Genomic DNA, 21,092 nt, shown 5'->3' on the forward strand with positions numbered 1-21,092 from the left:
CATTTCATCACACTCCGGGCAGCCGCCCTTAGCGAGTGCAACTTCCGTGTGGTCAAGGCAAAAGACAGGAAGCGCAGAGGATGTGACGATCTCCGCCGAAGAGAGGGCCTCTGCACGATGTGCAGGAGACCCGAGACATTTGTAGCAACGCCTAGAAATTGCTCTTTTTAGAAAAGTGAGTCGCAACGACAAACACACTATTTGCTTGTAAAGGATATAGCACGCCGGAGGGCAGAACAGCGGGCTGAAGGTGGCGTCCAGTTGAAAACCAGGAAGCCCGCGACCTCAGAACTGATTAGCAGGTGCTTGTTCCGCTGAAGGCTTTTCAACGCCAGCAAGGCTTCTCATCTGGAGGTCAGCGAAGTGAAATTTGCTGAAGGAGATTAAATCTGAATTCTATGGCGAAATGGGTGGCTTATATTGTATAAGCCACGCCCATTCTGGCGGGCTCTGATTGGTTCGCGCATCCTAGCGGACTCGCCATAGGTTCGTGGGTGAATGACGGATAAGGATTTAAAATGTGAAAAAAAAATAAAACTGGCAAAAGATTCCCATTTTAGGACTTTATATACTTATTAGAGTGTTGTGTATGTAATGCAATTACATGTACACATTTCAAGAATGTAATTAACCATTTTTTTTGGTGAATCAGATATTTTTCCCCATGAAAATGTCATTCCTGCGTAACGTAATGAATTTTTAAATTAATTACATTGCTACCATTGTTGGCATATACAAATGTACTGATATCCATAATTGGAGCTCAACAAACAATTAGTGCTCGGAAAACTACATTTTAATAATAATTAATATAATCAATTTGGGATTTCATATAGACATGGGCTCATGTTTGGCTGCTGATAACTCAAAATTCAGAACCAAATAAAAAAAAAGCTGGGAAATGTTTAAAAAGTTTTCCAATAAAGTAAATAAGACTTGTTTTATCCTTAACTCAACAAAAAAAATGAATTGTGTAATCTAACACACAAATACGGGTTAAATTAATTTCCTGTGTCATTGTTAGCCGGAATGACATACTGTTAGACGGAAGGACATTCTGCAATATTTTTCAGGATTAAAATGAAAACCAGCCTCGGTATCATTTTTCTTTCCAACACTTAAACTTGAAACAAAGTAAGAAATACTAAAACTTTTTTTAAATCGTTAAAAACGTGTCAATCAAATTTTTTTTTATGTAAATTGATTAATTCAGCCAACACTTAAATGCAACAGCATTTCATACATTTTGTGATAAAACATTAACATATTTTATAAATACAACTATAAATGCTTTATTCTTGATTTAAAAGCATATCTATAATGTTTAATAATTGTATTTTCCTACTTTATGATTTATCAATTTATCATTTCTAAATGAAGTTTTGCATTATTTACAAACCAGTTATGTAGGAACTGTCAGTGGTTCATAAGATCACTTAGAAAGTGTATGTAAATGATTAATAAACTATTAAAATGTACATTCATACATATGATTATTTAGACATATAGTAATAGTTACTTAGTGTGTTAGTAAATGCTTTATTTACATGTATTTCTACTGTAATTTAGGGTTAATTCAAGTTGTTATAAAGCATTTAGTAGTGGTCAGTTAACTATTTTGTGAGCTCATCTAAAGTGAGGACTAGTTATGCCTCGTAAAGCATATAAAGGAGATTTAAAGACTCAGTTATCTTCTAAACAGAAAAAGGAAACAAACACAACACAGTGATTCAGAACATAGAAATATGACATAGAACTGAGCCTTTAAATCTCCTTAAAAACGCTTTACAAGGCATAACTAGTCCTCTCTTTAGATGAGCTCACAAAATAGTTAACCGACCACTACTAAATGCTTTATAACTACTTGAATTAACCCTGAATTACAGTAGAAATACATGTTAATAAAGCATTTACTAACACACTAAGTAACTATTACTATATGTCTAAATAATGTTTTTTATAAGATGTCTTTATAACTACCTGAATTTACTACATTTACTCACACTTTCTAAGTGATCTTATGAATCACTTATCAACTCCCAAATAACTGGTTTGTAAATAATGCTATACTTCATTTAGAATGTATAAATTGATCATTAACAAAGTATGAAAATACAATTATTAAACACATTATAGATATGCTTATAAATCAAGAATAAAGCATTTATAGCTGTATATGTAAACTTCTTATTAATGTCTATTAATGTTTTATAAATTATGAATTAACTGTTTACTAATGCTTAACTAATGATTAATAGCATGCAGTTATTATAAAGTGTTACCAAAATGGGGTATAATTAATAAATATGACTACATCATTCATGATTACATTATTATTAACATTACAAAATTCAATTCGAAGATAATTAAATGTGACTCATTAAATCATATGAAATCAAGATGAATGACAGCAAAAATATGGCAAAAAAACATACAATTATGTAAATAATGTTAATGTTAATAATATAACTAAAATAACTATGCCTAAAAGTTTACAAATGTTAATTAAAAACTAGATTGTTACGTTTACGTCATTCTGGATAACGGATGACATGTCCTGGCTAACAGAGGTTTTTTGTTATTCAAGAATAACATGTTGTTATCCAGGAATGAAAAAACAAATATTTTTTCTTTATAATCAGGCACTAACTTAACCACCATGGAAAACTACAACTTAGCTATTATCGCTATAAGGTAATCTTTTAGATCAAATAGATAGTTTTTTTAATATAAAAACATTATAAATGTTTTATTAGTGTTATCCAAAAGGACACCAAAGTGCACCAGTGACCGAAAAGGTCAAAATATTAACATTTTAAAAGAAGCTTACTCACATTTGCACATGTTCTGGTGCTCATTCAGGGTCTTCTTTTTGATACAATATCATGTCACTTGACATACCAAAATGCATTATGGTCCAAAATGGTAATTTATGTCTGTTATCCAGGAATGACATTAGAGAAATCACAATTTGGAGACAAAAGTCTTTATGTCATAAAAATGTAAATAAACTTAGGATTATCACTATATTTGTAGGTATCGTTGAAAACATCGATACAATTATGCCCAAGTAGATTATAAATACTTTTATTTATATTTTTTTACATTTTTGTCGTATTTTTGTATTCAGATTTTAAGCCGGGACAGTTACCCGGAATGACATTTTGGGACTTTTGAGCTCAATAGTTCCTTCAAGATTAATTATTTATATTGAATTCTCACATGAGTAATTAAAGAGGGGGAAGTTGAGTTTAATGAAGTGCATTTAAAAATGTATACATTTTTAATGTAATTAATATGCTTTGGACACCGGAATTGACACGCCACGCCATTGACCCTCGTGCAGTTGCCGCAGCACAGCGATTGAGCGAGCTAAGGCACTCAGTTGTGTGTCTGCTGTGCTGTGCAGTCAGCTGCACTGCGTTTTTAAAAAAATTGCTTCAATATTATCGAGAAAAGGAGTTTTCCCATTGCATAGCCTAAGCTAACTTACGCAATACGAGAGACCTCTTGAAGGGGAATTTCGGTAGGCTATTCCAAAACCACACACACACACACACACACACAGTGCCGCTGCTAGCCATTTTGGTGCCCTAAGCATAATTCCTTTATAGCCTACCTCCAACCACCCCCCCACCCATCGTATTTCTAGAGCAATTAAATACTCCCGCCTGTTTTGTTATATACATCCCTAAAAAGTGCCTAATAATATTTCTATACTGAAATAATATGGGCATTATAATTATTATGACTATGATATGATTATTGATTTTTCATTACGCAATTTTTGCTGCCCCCTCAGCACTCGGTGCCCTAAGCACAGCACGTGATGCGGCGGCGCTGCACACACACATACACACCAGAACTGAGGAGAGAGATGGGAACTGAGAGGCTTCTCTAAAATCAAGTTGATCTTCAAGACAGAAATGAACTCGTATCCGCTTCATTTGTGAATCATGCCGATGGAATCATCACATGCGTTGTTGTGGTGATGAAGAGACGTTCACATTCCGAGGGAAAGAGGATATCAGTCAAAATTAGTCCGATAGCCAAATTATGAATGGAAAGTTTGAAGAAATAAGCCCAAATCGGGAAACACGCCGTGTTTATGTGCTAAGAACAACATTTGTAACGCGAGTTACGAATTATCCTCCACTCTCTCAGGTAAATAGCCTATTTTACATATTTTCCCCATTAGTTCACAAGCTTATCCAAGCCATTTTTATTGAATTTCTGGATTGTTATACATTAACGGACTTGAGGAGCGATATTATTGAACATTCATGAGCTGTGGGTAAAACATTTTTTTATAAACTGAACCCCCCTAAAAAAATAGGATAGGCATTTATATCTCTGTATCAACCGTTTTCTGTTATTATATCCAACTCGTTCCTCTACATCTGAAGAACACAGCTAAGTTTACGCCCTAACAAATAGTAGCAGTTTCTTGATGGTAATTAACCTAACAAGTGCCCATTTATCCTCAAAATAACTCCACAATCAGCCAGCATAATGATAGCAGGGTGTCAGTTGTAACGACTTGTTATTTTCTTCCTGTTTCCTGTTTGTTTGGAGCTGGTGTGCTCTTCCTCCTCCTGATGTTCGGGACTGTCAGTATGCCTATGGGCTGTCATGCTGTGGCCAGTTGCCTTTCTCTCACTTTCACCCTCCTGCTCCACGTCTTGGATGTGTGTCTGTGCCTCCAAGCAGAAAACGGATGCCCAGAGAGCTGTCTCTGCTCGGAGAGTGTCGACGGCGGGCTGGTGGTCCGTTGTAGTGACATGCACTTGATTGCAGTGCCACGTGACCTTCCGAACACTACAAAGCATCTATACCTAGACAACAACCTGCTGCTTACCATACCATCTGATGCCTTTATAGGGCTCCCAATACTGTTCAAATTAGATCTTTCCCACAACCGGTTGGCCTACTTGGAGCCTGGAGCCTTTCAAGACCTTGCAGACTCTTTGAGCAGCCTGGATCTTTCTTCTAACCAGCTGCAGACCCTGGACCCCAAGGCGTTCGGCGACCTCAGAGCCCAGACTAACCTCTCTCATAACCCCTGGCTGTGTGACTGTCGTCTGCAGCTGGCTATGCCACAGCTGCTTTTGGATCCCTCCTCCCTCACTGAGGTGGTGTGCAACACTTCTGAACCCAAAGCGCTGGAGGCTCAAGGTATGCCCTTCATTCTGGTGGCGACTGATCTTGACTTCTGCACAGCAATCCAGAGGACCACTGATGTGGCTATGCTGATAACAATGTTTGGCTGGTTTGCAATGGTTATATCATATTTAATTTACTATGTAAGGCAGGGCAGATCTGAGGAGTCACTGACACTTAACACCAGGCTGTAACACAATTATGAATAACAGGGTTAAAATTACATAGTTATCACACTGTTTTTTATTTAATTTAATTTTTTTATTGATGTTTCTGTATAAAAGATCAAATAAAAAACCAAAGAGAGAAAGTGACAGTAAAGACTTATATGATGTTACAAAAGATTTCTATTTCAAATAAATGGTGTACTTTTGAACTTAATATTCATCAAAGAAATGTATTCAGAAAGAAGTCTCACGGTTTCCCCAAAAAAGCAGAACAACTGCTTTCAACATTGATGATAATAAAAAAGAAAAAAAAATCAGCATATTAGACTGATTTCTGAAGGACCATGTGACACTGAAGACTGGAGTGATGATGCTGAAAATACAGCATTGAGATCACAGGAATAATGTTTGTTTTTTTAATGAAGTAAAATGGAAAGCAGTTAAAGGTCCAATATGTAAGAATTTTGTAATAAAATATCCAAAAATCACTTGCACAGTGTGATATATTTCCTGCAGTTGTGTACTTACAATATCCCAAAAGTCTCCAAAGATTTTTTATTTCAGAGAAATTCCAATTTTAAATAAGTGGCCGTCCCGGAAAAAAATGTCGCCTGTCAATGACGCAATATCCGTGCTATCCTTGGTTTCCGCTCGAACTGCCATAGCCGTGACGTAACCATGGCGACAGACATGGACAACTGCGTAATGTGTAACGTTTAGTGGCACACAGTTCTTGTTTCGTTCAAACATAGACCATGGCAAGCAAACAAGTAGAACTAAAATGAGGATCAATATCAGCGTGGCGTTTTTGAGATGATGAGAGCTCCACGCCCGTGACTAATTTGGACTCGACAGAGCTTCACGTGTCACGACTTGACAGCTTTATTAGACAGGTGAGCAAATGTTTAAAACAAATGTTAACGTTAGCTCAACATGATGACATGTTAGAATATGGTCAGTATGTTATTCTAATCTTGATCTAGCTGCTAGTTTCGTATAGAAAACACGTAGAATAACATTATAACTTTCAACACACATTTAAATGCCGTTTAGTGTGATAGTGTAACGTTAGACCAAGTGAAACAGTGCTGCGTTACCTCACAAGTTTAATTCGTCTAATAACCTGACCTGTGTGAGTAATCCAGCACTTGCGTGTAGTTCTGTAGAATTAAATGTCCTTATTCCTTTATATCTGCGGAATTCGAGTGTGATATCTGTCTCTTTAGCAATCGCGACCTGCTTCATACCACTGTAATGTTAAAAAACATGAGTGTTTTTTTACTCATCCATAAACATTATTAGACCCATCAGCTTGACAGCAAGTCCCATCATACAGCTCATCACTGTGTCATAAGCATACGCATTATTGTTGGAAACTGCGCTCTCCTGTGGCCAAAAAAGCTACATATTGTACCTTTAATTTAAAGTGTTATAATATTTCACAATATTGCTGTTTTTACTGTGTTTTTTATCAAATAAATGCAGGATTGGTGAGCATAAGAGAATTAATAAAAAAAATCTTAGTGACCCCAAACTTTTGAACAAAAGAGTGTAAATCACTCTTTTAAATGTCATCATATTTGAAAGATGTTAATAATCCAGTGTAATAAAAAATTGAAAATTAAAAAGTGATTATCATTATTGATAGAAATATGCATTAAAAACAACTGAGAACTTGATATATTGAGACTTGGTAACCATTTCTTTGGGACACAAGACCAATTGAAAATATTTTACTGCCCGGATCAAAAGCTTTTTATTTTATTATTAAAATATGGTTCCTGAGGTTAAAGAATGTGTCTTTCAAAATGGGACACACATGTTGTACATACAGTATATTACATTTGAGCCCATTGTGGGTTTTTGTGAGACTCCAATAACAATGAGATTATGTGCAGTACCTGTATATCATATTGTATCTATTGAAATAGAAATACTGATCTGGGCTTAGGTTGCAAAATTATGCAGACAATAGGCTTCTATGATTTGTATTACTCATATAAGATGTCTACTTTTAACAAGTAGTGAGAGTTGGATTTAGATTACACCTAACAACTACACCACATTTGAACTCAAAATTAAACTATCTTATAAAGACGGAAGAGCTTGAACCCTTCAGTCTTCAGATGTCCAGCACTGTCATCTTTTATCATTGTTGTTCGGGCCTGCTAGTCATGATGGATCAGCACCTGCTCCCCATCAGTGGCATCTGATACTCATAGTAATGTTTGAAAAAAGGTGTTCATGATTTTTACACCCAGTAGCTGTTCTCTAAAGATGTTTAATTCAAGAAATTCCATGTTCTACTGAGTCTTTCTGAATGGTCTCATATGTCTCTGCTTTACTAATCAGCTGCTTTAGTGATTCACAATTTTATTGTCAATTATTGACAGCAAGTGATCAGGTGCCCAGTGTTATGAATTTCCATTCATATAAGAATCAAATGCTGTAAATATATGCATTAAAGGGGTCATCAACGGCATTTAAAACAAAAAAAGTTTTATAATGTTCTTTGAGGTCCACTTATAATGTTTGCAAGATTTTTACACAATAAGCATCATAATTTAGAAATTTTTTCTATCCTATTTTTGACCTTCTCTTTTGAGACACTCAGTTTTGATAGGTGTGCCGCAACGCCCACTGCTATGATTGGGTATTTCAACATCCCAGCCATTACACATGTGGAATTGTTTTGAAAACTTCTGATGCAAAAAAATGGCAACCAGTGAGTTTGAACCCAATTCAGAAGAAAGCGAACCTATACACCAAGGATTATAGTTGTTTGTTATTGTGTATTTGTAAGGTATTGTATTTTATTACATTATTTGAAACAAAGACGCTACAGAAAGGTGTTTATCTCGTTACATAGTTGAAACATTTGCCAACTACAGTAATGCACATTAAGCTTTTGCGGCAAAAAACTTGTAGTTAATGCAGTCATAGTTGACAGGATAACTTACAGTGTTTCGTGTAACCTAATTATGAATGAATAACCATTGTTTGCCGCACTGTCGTTCTTATATTCATCTATCATCATTTTCAGTAAATTAAAAGCACATATCAAATTATCTGTATCAGACAAAGCAATAGTGACATTTATTGCAATTATATATAGTTTATACTCTTTATTATATACAGAAAACATATTTAGACAGTTGAACCCTTATTTGTTTTTTATACCATTTAATACAACTTTCAAAAAACTTCCGTACAAACGTCACTGCCGCTCATCAACGGCAGCTGTCAGAGTTGCGAAAAGAACAGTCTTCCGTGGGCTAGTCCGTCCCATTCAACAACGCTCGGTCCGACCTTGCGGCCTTCGGAGGATGCAGCCTCTGAATTGGGACACAGCTACAGTAGTAGGCTAGGCAGGAGTTACTCCAACAGTACTCCAACGGTTAATGGTTACAACAGTTCTCGAGTTCCACTACACTGAATATAGTTTTTTCACTATAAATGCTTTAGACATGTAAAACATCCGCGTTTCACATCATTATCGTGTGCTTTCATAATTAAATTGCATATATGTGACATCATTGTGGGATTATGTAAATTAATTGGTTGGAATTGTTTTTTGAACCGGTTCATTGAAACGAACTGTCCGAAAGACCCAGTTTGTTGTATAAACTTTTATAAACTTGTTTTTTAAAGTGGAATGACATGGTGGCTCAGACATACAGGACAGTCTGTGTTCACGATTCATGGTGTTTTCCTACTTAAATACCTGGTGATGCAAAGTGAGTGGATGCCTTTTAACTCTTCCCCGAGATAGGCCTTTTTCACAGACTGTAATGATGTGTTTTAACGGTCATGAACATCATAAGTCCTGCAAAGTTTTTTTTATTAAAAAAAATTGTATGTACATTTAAAACACTATACTTTGTATTATATTACCTTTGCATCAAATTACAAAAAAACTAGTTAACACCGCTGTGAGGGTGTTTCTAATACAGTGCTTGTGGGAGTGATGGTAAAATACATATTTGTCTCTTTTGACTGCCGCTATCAGTCTCTCTCTATTTTTTTTTCTTTTGAAAGTTGTGAAAACACTGTTGCGGAGTTTTTCTTTTGCTTTTTGAGCAAATGGGAACACCAAAAATTCCATGTAGTCTCTTACCACATTACAACAACACTTACGCTTAGACGTCGACAGAAGTAAAAAAAAAAAAAAATTATTGAACATGTCATGTACAAACAACATGGCAAAAAAAAAAAATATCATTACAATATGACAGTAGGATCAGGTGCAAAGGTGTGTTACAGATATGAGAGAGAGAGAGAGAGAGAGAGAGAGAGAGAGAGAGAGAGAGAGAGAGAGAGAGAGAGAGAGAGAGAGAGAGAGAGAGAGAGAGATAGAAAAGGGGGGCTAGGGTCTTAACATACAGTAGATTAGATATTTTTGTGAGACTAATAACCCTTTGATTATTTACTCTTGATGAAATTCAGGGAAATTCCATGTCCCTCTGACTTTGTAAAATTGTTTTATATTTCTCTGCTTTACTGATCCGATGCTTAAGTGATTCACACAATTGTTTTATAAATTTGGAGCCAGTATTATGCATTTGCATTTATACGTACTGTATATGATTGAACTTCTATTAATTTTTATTAAATTGTCTTTTAGGAAGTGAAATTGAGTCAATAAACTGAACAACTCCTGATCATGTTTTTTTGCTTTGCTTAGCATAAACAGTGGTGTGTGGTTGATCAGATGACAATTTACTTTATTGTTCAGGACTTTCCATCAAAATTTGATTTTTAACAGAATTCAAAAAAAGCATTACCGCTATGTATAATCTATTACTTTTGAATGTGTTAATATGTTAATTAGGCATAAAACATTAGTTATAATCATTTCCCAGAATTCATAAAAATACACCTTCATTTTATGCAAAATTCTTGTTAATGGGCAGAACAGACAAAAATGCACAATAAATAGGAAAATGATTTCCATTACACAAGAGTAGATGTTAAAACTTCATGCTGATTTGTACTCGGCTTTCGCCAAGATAAGCACCAACTAAGACGTAGCTTTACAGTAACCTATGCTGACTAAGGCTGTCGAGCCCCACTGCCGACGTTAAAGCAGGTCAGTGGCAACGGTTCCGTATGGCACACTACCGCAAAACACAATATCTGTCCAAACACCAATCCTCACTCATACAAAATAGGAACGTAATAACTGTAATTACTATGCAAACTATACAAATAAACCAACAGACTCTTCGAGTTTTTCAATAATTTTTCGAATCCGAGTGGCCGAGAACACGATTCGAATCCGAGGGGCGGCCTGTACACAGCCAGCCAGAATCTTTCCGTCTCAACCACAGCCAGTTGCTGCTCCTCTCTGCTGCTTCAGATAAGTTCTTTACTGTGCGACGCAACTCTTGGCCACTGAATCCGACGTCTCTAAGGAACCGGGTTGTAGAGTGTGCCACAAATCCTCGACAACCCACATCCACTGGATAAACCTGGACTCTCCATCCTCGCTGTTCTGCTTCAGTGGCCAGCTGAGCATACCGCAGTTTTTTCCTCTCATATGCCTCATCTACAGCATCCTCCCATGGCAATGTTAACTCTATCAGTTGAACAATGCGTGCTGATCCAGACCACAACACAATATCTGGTCGGAGGTTAGTGGTGGCAATCTCAGGTGGAAAAATAAGCCGTTGATCAAGATCAGCCAGCATTTTCCAGTCCCTAGCAGCTTCCAGTTGTCCTGGGCGAGAATTGGTTTTAACACCTTTCCTTGGTGGTTGCTCGCCTGGGCGGAGGAATGTTGTCTTCTGCGTGTAATGTTTTGCTAGAACAGGTGGCAACTTATTGGTCATGTTACGCTTGTCTTCCAATGCTAAAGCCAAACATCGGAGTACTTGGTCATGGCGCCAAGTAAACCGACCTTGGCTAAGAGCCACCTTACATCCTGTCAAAATGTGCCTTAATGTGGCAGGTGATGAACACAAAGGACAAGAGGGATCCTCTCCTACCCAGAGGTTTAGGTTCTGTGGTGATGGGAGAACATCATATGTTGACCTGATAAGGAAACTGATCCTACTCACTTCCACTGACCAAAGGTCTTGCCAGCCCATCTTGCGTTGTTCGACACTCTCCCATCTCATCCACTCTCCCTGCTTGGCTTGGGAAATGGCCTTTATACACCTCATCCTCTCCTCCTGCTTTCGCACCTCGTTGACTGTCAGCTTCCTCCTTTGAGCTTGGCCTGCCTTGTGCCATTAAGGAGGAGTTAAACTGAGCCCAAAACTCCCTCTTCCATGCTGTACCTGTCCCACGATATCACCAATTTGAAGGGCAGCCTTTGCCTCTTCCACAGCTTTCTTTGCTGACCACTTTCTACCAGTTTTTAACACAGGGGCTGCCTCCCGTACACATTTGTCGCGTGACTCTACTAAGGTCATTTCCAGTCTGACCTTGGCGCACTTAAACTCCTCGGTTAAAGCAGAGACTGGCAGCTGCAATACTCCTTTACTATAAAATCCCACTCTGCTGAGGCAACGTGGAACTCCCAACCATTTCCTGATATATGAACTTATTAACGCTTCCAGCTTATCCACTGTTGTCAAAGAAACCTCGTACACAGTCAGTGGCCACAGTAACCTCGGCAGTAGACCAAACTGAAAGCACCAGAGTTTTAGTTTGCCTGGTAGAGCACAGCTGTTTATGCTCTTCAACCCTTCCACTGCTTGTGGTCTAACTTCAACCACTCGAACTGTGTCCTTTAGATCCCCATCGTACCATCTCCCAAGACTCTTCACTGGCTTCTCAGAAACTGTTGGTATTGCCTCACCATTAGTGAAGAATGTTTTATCTACTACCTTGCCTTTAATTATCGAGATGCTCCTTGATTTGGAGTGCTTAAATTGCATTCGTGCCCATTCAATGTTATCGGTTAACTTACCCAATAACCGATTAGTGCAGGCTACTGTTGTAGTAATGGTTGTCATGTCATCCATGTATGCTCTGATTGGTGGTAGTCGCATCCCAGAAGCCAAGCGCTCTCCTCCTACTACCCTAACCCTTACACTAGTACATGCCCAATAAAAGAATCAGGCACTGATAAGACATTTGCGACTACAATAGAATAAAATAGGTTGCTTACAACAAATTAATCAAAATAGAAAATAATAGATATAAAAGTAAAGACTAAATTTTTGCATAGGCAAAATAGGCCTTTTTATGCATTCAAAATAATCCCTTGCACACATAATGTGGCACAATTACAACACCATACAAACAAAAAATAATGTTTTTATTTTTCTATACGGACTTCTTAGTGGAGTAATGAGATCACACACACAACTGTATTATCAATTATTATAAGAGCTATGTCCAGCTTTATAAATTTCTGCTCATATGGCTTCATCTGTTGTATTAACTTTTATAAACCTGTTTTTAAAAGTGGAATGACATGGTTGCTCAGACATACAGGACAGTCTGTGTTCACGATTCATGGTGTTTTCCTACTTAAATACCTGGTGATGCAAAGTGAGTGGATGCCTTTTAACTCTTCCCCGCCATAGGCCTTTTTCACAGACTGTAATGATGTGTTTTAACGGTCATGAACATCATAAGTCCTGCAAAGTTTTTTTTTATTAAAAAAAATTGTATGTACATTTATAACACTATACTTTGTATTATATTACCTTTGCATCAAATTACAAAAAAACTAGTTAACACTGCTGTGAGGGTGTTGTTTCTAATACAGTGGTGTGTGTGTGTGTGTTAATACACAGGGTGTGTGTGAAGCGCCTAGTGCAGTAGTAGAGTGGTGTTGGTAGTTAGTACATGCTATGCTGTGCTTGTTACTCTCTGCTTACAGCTGTTGCCTCTGGCTAGCCTTCTTGATAGAGGGTGAAAAGAGGAGCCGAGTGTGTAAGCCTCCTTCTGCCAGTACAGAGCCTCTCCACCACCAAGACTCCTGTAGTGCCTCCTAGGGGCCACACACGGAAACTGGGTATCATACGGTCCCAGGCTAAACTACAGGGGATCTCGGAGCAGCAGTGGGCCCCCATAGACGTGGTGTGCAGGCCCACCACTGTGTGGACAATGCCCTGGCGCCCGTCAACCACTGTCCCAGCTATGGGAAAATAGCCCCACTGCCTTGTGGGTAGTCTGTTGAGATAAGGCTAAGGGAGCATACCCTGACAGGAAAGCAATGCACTGGAGGTGCGCAATAGGTGGGCCTTAACAGACGAAGGACCCGGCAGCCTCCTGCAGCCAAGATGGGGGACCGGTTGTCCTGGGACTACCCTTGCCATCGGGACTTACCTCATCATGGTGAAGATAGTGCTACTGGGGATGGCGCACCTCCTTTGGCACTTTAAAACCTTCCTTGCGCAGGTCTCCACCTCTGACCACGGTGACAATACCTGGACCTTACATATGGTTAAAAGTCTGACGGCGATGGGGAATCTGACGACGGGGGCAGGTTTGAATAGACTGGGAGCTCTTAGTCAGAGCCCTCAACGGCAGCGGCACAGGTTATTTGGTCGCTATCAACTGGGATTAAATGGCAGGTATTTCGGCAGACTCCTGTGCGACGGAGCAGCCCTATTTAGGGACCACACTGCTCTACCTCATTGGGAAAGGGCCTAGAAAAGGTGGCCTAAAAATTGCCCATTCAACCATTTACCTGGATAGATTACCACGTCTATCGGGTTATTCCACTACTGCGGTCGAAATAAGAAAAATAAGAAACAATACAATATAAAATTGGCAACATGGAATGTAAGGACTCTCCTGGACTCGCATGGCATCTCTGACAGACCACACAGGAGAACAGCCCTGATCACTGCTGAGCTGAGCCGCTACAACATCGACATTGCTGCCCTGAGTGAGACTAGGCTTCTGGATGAAGGATCTCTAACAGAGGAAGGAACGGGCTATACCTTCTTCTGGAAAGGTTTCCCCCCAGGTGGAAAACATCTTTATGGAGTAGGACTGGCCATCAAAAACACGCTTCTACCAAGTCTCACAGAAACACCTATTGGCATTAGTGAAAGGCTAATGACCCTCCGTATCCCCCTGGCAAAAAAGCGTTATGCCACACTTCTCAGTGCCTATGCACCAACTTTGCCATCTGAAAATGAAGCCAAGGAATGCTTTTATCAAGCACTGGATGAAACTCTTCGCCAGATCCCTAAGATTGATAAGATCCTCTTGCTTGGGGATTTTAACGCTAGGGTGGGACAGAACTACAGGATATGGAATGGAGTACTAGGTAGACATGGCATTGGCAGGGAGAATGCAAATGGTATGAGGTTACTTACTCTTTGCTCTGAGCATAACCTTACCATAACTAACACCATCTTCCAGCAGAAGGCAAAATATAAGACCTCGTGGATGCACCCTCGCTCTAAACATTGGCACATGATTAACTTCATCATGGTGAGGAGAAATGACATCAAGGATGTTTTCATCACTCGTGCCATGAGAGGTGCAGAGTGCTGGACTGACCATCCTATGATTGTGGCCAAGCTCAATATGGAAGTGCGTACCCCTTTGCGACGGCAAAAGTCCAAAAATAAGAGGCTAAATTGTAGCAGCTTTGGAAACATAGAAGCAAGAAGTGAGTTTCGACGTCTCCTAGCTGAGAACCTTATGGAGTCTGAAACTTGTCTGAGCTCAGAAAACACAATGGAACAACAGTGGAACTATATTTGCTCTGTGCTCTATGAGGCAGCAGCTAAATCCATCGGCTATAAGAGCAAGAACCACCAAGACTGGTTTGACGATAACTCAGACATCATCCACAACCTGCTTAAGGATATGCGGAAAGCACACCGGGAAACATTAGATAACCCTTCATCCATTAAGGCTAGACAGGATTGGCAGGCAGCTCGGGGGAAAGTGCAAAAGGATATACGGGCCATACAGAATGAGTGGTGGACTGAAAAGGCACATGAAATCCAATCCTTTGCAGATAAATATGACATGCATAACTTTTATAATGCTATCAAATCCATCTACGGTCCAACAAATCGCTGTGTCACTTCCCTGAAAACAGCTGATGGGCAAACACTTCTGAAGGATCAGAATAGTATCCTACTGAGGTGGGCTGACCATTTTGACACCCTGCTTAATCAGGACTCTGATGCAGACCCCACCATCCTGGACGAACTGCCTGAACTTCCTCCCATCCACGATCTCAGTCTACCACCAACCTTCCAGGAGGTTCTATCATCTGTCCGTTCCCTTAAGAACAACAAGTCCCCTGGTGCTGATAACATCCCTGCTGAACTACTGAAGGAGGGAGGGTACATATGTATGCGCACCCTCTACCAGTACATCACCAAGGCCTGGACTGATGAGAACATCCCACAGCAATGGAGAGATGCAAACATTGTAGTCATCTACAAGAACAAGGGTGACAAGGCCGTGTGCGGCAATAGCAGGGGCATATCACTCCTTTCAGTTGGTGGTAAGGTCATGGCCAAAGTGCTGCATCAGAGGCTTATTAATAACATCACTGAGTCAATGCTGCCAGGATCACAGTGTGGGTTTAGAAAGAACAGGAGCACGATCGACATGATCTTCACAGCCCGGCAGCTTCAGGAAAAGTGCCGGGAGCAACATCAGGACATGTTTATGGCATTTGTCGATCTCTCGAAAGCATTCGACACTGTGCAAAGAGAGCTCTTATGGGATGTCCTCCTCAGGTTTGGATGTCCAGATAAGTTTGTTAACATCCTTCGCCAATTCCATGATGGGATGACTGCTCGGGTGACCGTAGGCGGACAAGAGTCTGAGCCGTTCCCTGTTAGCACAGGGGTGAGGCAGGGGTGTGTGTTAGCGCCAGTGCTCTTTAACATCTTCCTCCTGTGTGTCACCAAGCTTCTCCACAATGAGATTGAAAACAGCAGTGGTGTGGCAGTGGACTTCAGATTAGATGGCAACCTTTTTAACATTAGGAGGCTACATGCAACAACAAAAATCAGCAGAGAGCAGGTCCTGGAGCTACAGTATGCAGACGATTGTGCTTTTGTTGCCCATACTCCGGAGGATCTTCAAACTGTCCTTGCTGTGGCGGTGAGGGCGTACAGCAGGATGGGGCTGACTGTCAACACCACCAAGACAGAAGTGGTCTGCCAATGGAGTGCCAATGTCCCACCCACATCTCCTGCCTTCACTGTTGGAGATGAACAGTTGTCAGTAGTGCCATCTTTCAAATATCTGGGGAGTTTTCTCTCTGAGGATAGCAGCATCGACAATGAAATCCAGAGCCGAATTAAACAGGCATCAGCTGCCTTTGGGAGACTTCAATGCAGAGTCTTTCATACTAAGAACCTTCATCCCTCCACAAAGGTCGCCGTATACCAAGCGGTCTGTGTCACCACCCTCCTCTATAGCTGTGAAGCATGGGTAACTTACTGCCGTCACATCAAGTCCTTAGAGCAATTCCACATAAGCTGCCTTCAGTGCATTCTGGGAATTACCTGGCGTAATCAGGTACCTCACACTGAAATACTTAAAAAGACGAACTGCAGAAGTATTGAGACCATTATTACCCCGCGCCAACTGCAGTGGTTGGGGCATGTGATAAGGATGCCCCCATGTCGTCTGCCCCGCAGAGTACTATATGGCCAGTTACATCATGGTCGACGCTCAGCTGTGGGTCCGAAGAAGCGCTATAAAGATCAGATGAAGAACGCCTTGAGAAAGTGTAAGATCAGACCTGAGGATCTGGAGGATGTTGCTGCTGACCGCACCATCTGGCGACAGCTATGTGGAGAGGGGGTTTATACACTAGAGATGGAGAGGACAACTAGAAAATAGCAGAAGCGAGCCAGGAGAAAGGCAGCCATAGCTGCCAATGTGACCACTACCACCATCACATACATATGCCCCACCTGCAATAGAACTTGTGGGTCCAGGATAGGACTGTTTAGTCATCAAAGATCTCACCGTTAAAGGCGTGGACGTCATCATCGGATCTCGATGGACAACCGAAGAATACAGTGGTTTTGGGAGCGATGGTAAAATACATTTGTCTCTTTTGACTGCCGCTATCAGTCTCTCTCTATTTTTTTTTCTTTTGAAAGTTGTGAAAACACTGTTGCAGAGTTTTTCTTTTGCTTTTTGAGCAAATGGGGAAACCAAAAATTCCATGTAGTCTCTTACCACATTACAACAACACTTACGCTTAGACGTCGACAGAAGTAAAAAAAATAAAAAACAATTATTGAACATGTCATGTACAAACAACATGGCAAAAAAATATATCATTACAATATGACAGTCGGATCAGGTGCAAAGGTGTGTTACAGATGAGAGAGAGAGAGAGAGAGAGAGAGAGAGAGAGAGAGAGAGAGAGAGAGAGAGAGAAGGGGGGCTAGGGTCTTTACATACAGTAGATTAGATATTTTTTGTGAGACTAATAATCCTTTGATTATTTACTCTTAATGAAATTCAGGGAAATTCCATGTCCCTCTGACTTTTTTAAATTGTTTTATATGTCTCTGCTTTACTGATCAGATGCTTAAAGGCAGGGTAGGTAGAAATCCCCAAAAATACTTTTTTCCAAATTTGTTTAAACTGTCTTTATATATCAATGCATAGTTAAAATGTAAGTACTATGGAAAATAAATTATAAAAATCGAGTGTCTGTAGTCCTCTCAGGACTGTAATAAACACAGCTCATTATTCCATTCGGGACGAAATAAATGATTGGCTGGGGTGACTGTCACTCTCTGTTTTATATGTCTCTGCTTTACTGATCAGATGCTTAAGTGATTCACAGAATTGTTTTATAAATTTGGAGCCAGTATTATGCATTTGCATTTATACATACTGTATATGATTGAACTGCTATTCATTTTTATTAAATTGTCTTTTAGGAAGTGAAATTGAGTCAATAAACTGAACAACTCCTGATCATGTTTTTTTGCTTTGCTTAGCATAAACAGTGGTGTGTGGTTGATCAGATGACAATTTACTTTATTGTTCAGGACTTTCCATCAAAATTAGATTTTTAACAGAATTCAAAAAAAGCTTTACCGCTATGTATAATCTATTACTTTTGAATGTGTTAATTAGGCCTAAAACATTAGTTATAATCATTTCCCAGAATTCATAAAAATACACCTTCATTTAATGCAGAATTCTTGTTAATGGGCAGAACAGACAAAAATGCATAATAAATGTACTAAATGCACATCAAAACCAGTTATAGTGAAGATTTTTTACTTTCAAATCACTTCGGCATTGGAAATACTGTGGTCTTTTAAGTCACAGTGAATTTTTGGTGATTTTTCCCCCAACCCATTCTTTTATTGGAAAAAGTTAGTATCACATGCAAATTTATGACCAAGTTTGAATCACTGTTGAATTTTGTTTTGATTTTGCACATTGAATTAGCATTGATATTGCGTCCTTGTTTCTTACTTTTCAACATGAGTTGTGAAAATGTATTTTGTTAGCTTTTTACAACTATTTAGCATTAGATTATTGAACTATTGAAACAAAAACTGACATCAATTCAACCACATTTCAATGTTGATGGTCAGTCATGCGCCGGCTGGGTTGAGAAATAAGTTTGTTAATGACGATATAACAAGGGGGTGTAGGAGAAGCTTATAGGATATATAAATAAGAGATCCGTCATCTGACTTCTACAACACACAAGATCCAGGTCCTTTACTGGTAGGGTGGTAATGTATTGATCTGAATTGAATCGACGTTTTTTTGACATTGACATAACATTGACATTGTTACGGAACTGAATTGAACTAATCTGAACTGAATAATGACACTGTTGTCTTCTGCATAGCAAATTGAAGTAATTTCATAATTTATCATTTTTGCAACATTGACACTGTTACTTTGCTGTTTATTAATCTGAAGCCGAGCCGCTATATACTGTAAATAAGTGTGACTTGACTTGATCCGAACATTTTTATTACAACAAAAATGTAACATTTAGTATTTTCTTGCCTTGGGCTACTTTGAAGCAAATATATTAATATATTTAAATTGTAAAGTAAAAATATATGAGTAAATATTGTTATTGCATTAAAACTTCTGAATTTCTTGTAACATATAAATAAAGCATTTTGTTTTATGTATATGTATGAGAAATATTATGCATGTCAGACTTTATTAATTCAATCATAAATACAGAATTTATATAGTTTTCTTATTGCTGAATAAAGCAATGAATAATTAATGTTCCCTTTCTTTTTTTGCAGAAAGTTAACCTACTTCCTCAGTGCAGATAAATTCTGAAGAAACTAAAATGGCAAATGAAAATCTAATTACAAAGCTCGGTGTTTCCACCTCTAAGGACGAGGAGGAAATACTTGGAGCTCAAGATTATCAGCTCATCAATGTTGACCTCAATGGAGGTTCTGACAAAAACCGGATCCTTCTTTGGTACAAGAAAGAGTGTGGCATGAGACCTGTGACCAGGATACAGTTTTCATTCTTAGATGAAATGAGCAAAGGTCTTGATAGCGCTGGGTATGAGAAGATCGACAAGAATCTGAATCCAGTATGTGGTGGAAAGCTCTATATGTGGTATTTCTACGGCAACAGTGAATTTGATATTCCTATCATGAACCTCGAGGTGAGCAAAGATCCGAAAGAAGAGACTGCTCTTCTGCAAGACGGCTGGGAGAGACTGGGCTGTGAACTGAACCGTGGTGCGGAGAAAAACCTCATCTACCTGTGGGTGAAGAGAGAGAAGCCGAGCTTCATCAGTGAGATCGCAGCAACTTCTGACTTCTCTTCTGACAAGCAAAAGTTTGATCTGGGCTTCACTCGTGTGGATGAAAACACCAATCGTGGTGCTGGTGGAAACCATGTCTACCTCTGGTATCGGCGCACAACCGATAAGAGCAAAGCTCTCACTGCTCTTAACGTATCCACTGACTTCCAGGAGAATGTAAGGATTCATAATGAAGGCTTCAAAAAGGTCAGTGTTAATCTCAATGATGGAACCACTGGAAACGATGTCTACGCATGGCACCTAAACGAAGGATGTGAATCGCAGATCAAAGCCATGCTTCTACTGGTCAACTCTGACGCCTTTGGGGTGTATCAGAAAGCTGGTGTCAACTTTGTTAACAAAAATCTCAACGAGGGCAACCAAGGCCAGAAAATGTACATAGCATACCAATAGCGCTCTAGCTTAAATAATCAAATATGTGCCACTATATGGGAACTATAAGCACAATTATTAAAAATCATAATACGCTATTTAAAAGCATATTGTCACTGAGGGTTTTGTAATACACCCAACCACACAAAATGTGGCTTTTGTGATTTTGTTATATTGCATTATGAAATAAAGCATTTTTAACCACAACAAATGTTTGGTGAGGTTTTTACATTTGTGTGTCTGTCTTTGGAACATATATGTCTAGCAATATGCACTGTTCACTCATAATATACCCATATTTCAGGGTCATAATGCTCAAGGACAAAAAAAGGTGCATCTTCTCTTTATTTGGTGCTGTTGTTTACTATAAGACCGAGTGTTTAGATACTAATACTATTCCACATTAATAATTGATGGTTACAGGTGAAGTGCAAATGTAAAAAGTAAAAAAAAAAAAGTATGCCCATTAGGAACTTGACCCCACTATATTGACTGTATGTGTACTGTGAGCAACTTTGGATATAAAAATATAAACAAAATTACAAATATCCTCATAAAACGTCTCAGGTTACGACTGTAACCTATGTTCCCTGAGAACAGGGAACGAGACAATACGTCAACGACGTTATGGGGAACGCCTCAGGCGTGAC

The 21,092-nt window shown here is 39.1% G+C and overlaps 2 protein-coding genes across 3 annotated transcripts in view; both read left to right on the forward strand.

The window, feature by feature from the left end:
• LOC143721715 (uncharacterized) overlaps positions 1 to 20,653 on the forward strand; it is a 120,413-nt gene extending 99,760 nt beyond the window's left edge. The window contains exons 1-2 of one of the 2 annotated variants that reach the window (XM_077212427.1): positions 18,869 to 18,986; positions 19,532 to 20,653. In XM_077212427.1, the coding sequence (XP_077068542.1) occupies positions 19,579 to 20,463 (885 nt within the window). In that variant the 5' untranslated portion in view covers positions 18,869 to 18,986; positions 19,532 to 19,578 and the 3' untranslated portion in view covers positions 20,464 to 20,653. Of the gene's footprint in view, positions 1 to 18,868; positions 18,987 to 19,531 lie in introns of those variants that run through there. The other variant, XM_077212428.1, reaches the window with a different exon arrangement.
• On the forward strand, positions 4,617 to 5,354 carry lrrc3cb (leucine rich repeat containing 3Cb). Its single transcript, XM_077213784.1, has one exon. It carries the CDS (start codon positions 4,617 to 4,619, stop codon positions 5,352 to 5,354), a length of 738 nt encoding a protein of 245 aa, XP_077069899.1.
• Positions 20,654 to 21,092: the final 439 nt, after the last annotated feature.

Source organism: Siphateles boraxobius, unplaced genomic scaffold (genome assembly GCF_051911475.1).
Source record: "Siphateles boraxobius isolate OS27281-9 unplaced genomic scaffold, OSU_SipBor_1 66, whole genome shotgun sequence".
Classification (NCBI taxonomy): domain Eukaryota; kingdom Metazoa; phylum Chordata; class Actinopteri; order Cypriniformes; family Leuciscidae; genus Siphateles; species Siphateles boraxobius.

Coding starts and splice junctions, on each gene's coding strand:
- lrrc3cb (XM_077213784.1), top strand. CDS start 4,617: ATGCCTATGGGCTGTCATGCTGTGGCCAGTTGCCTTTCTCTCACTTTC.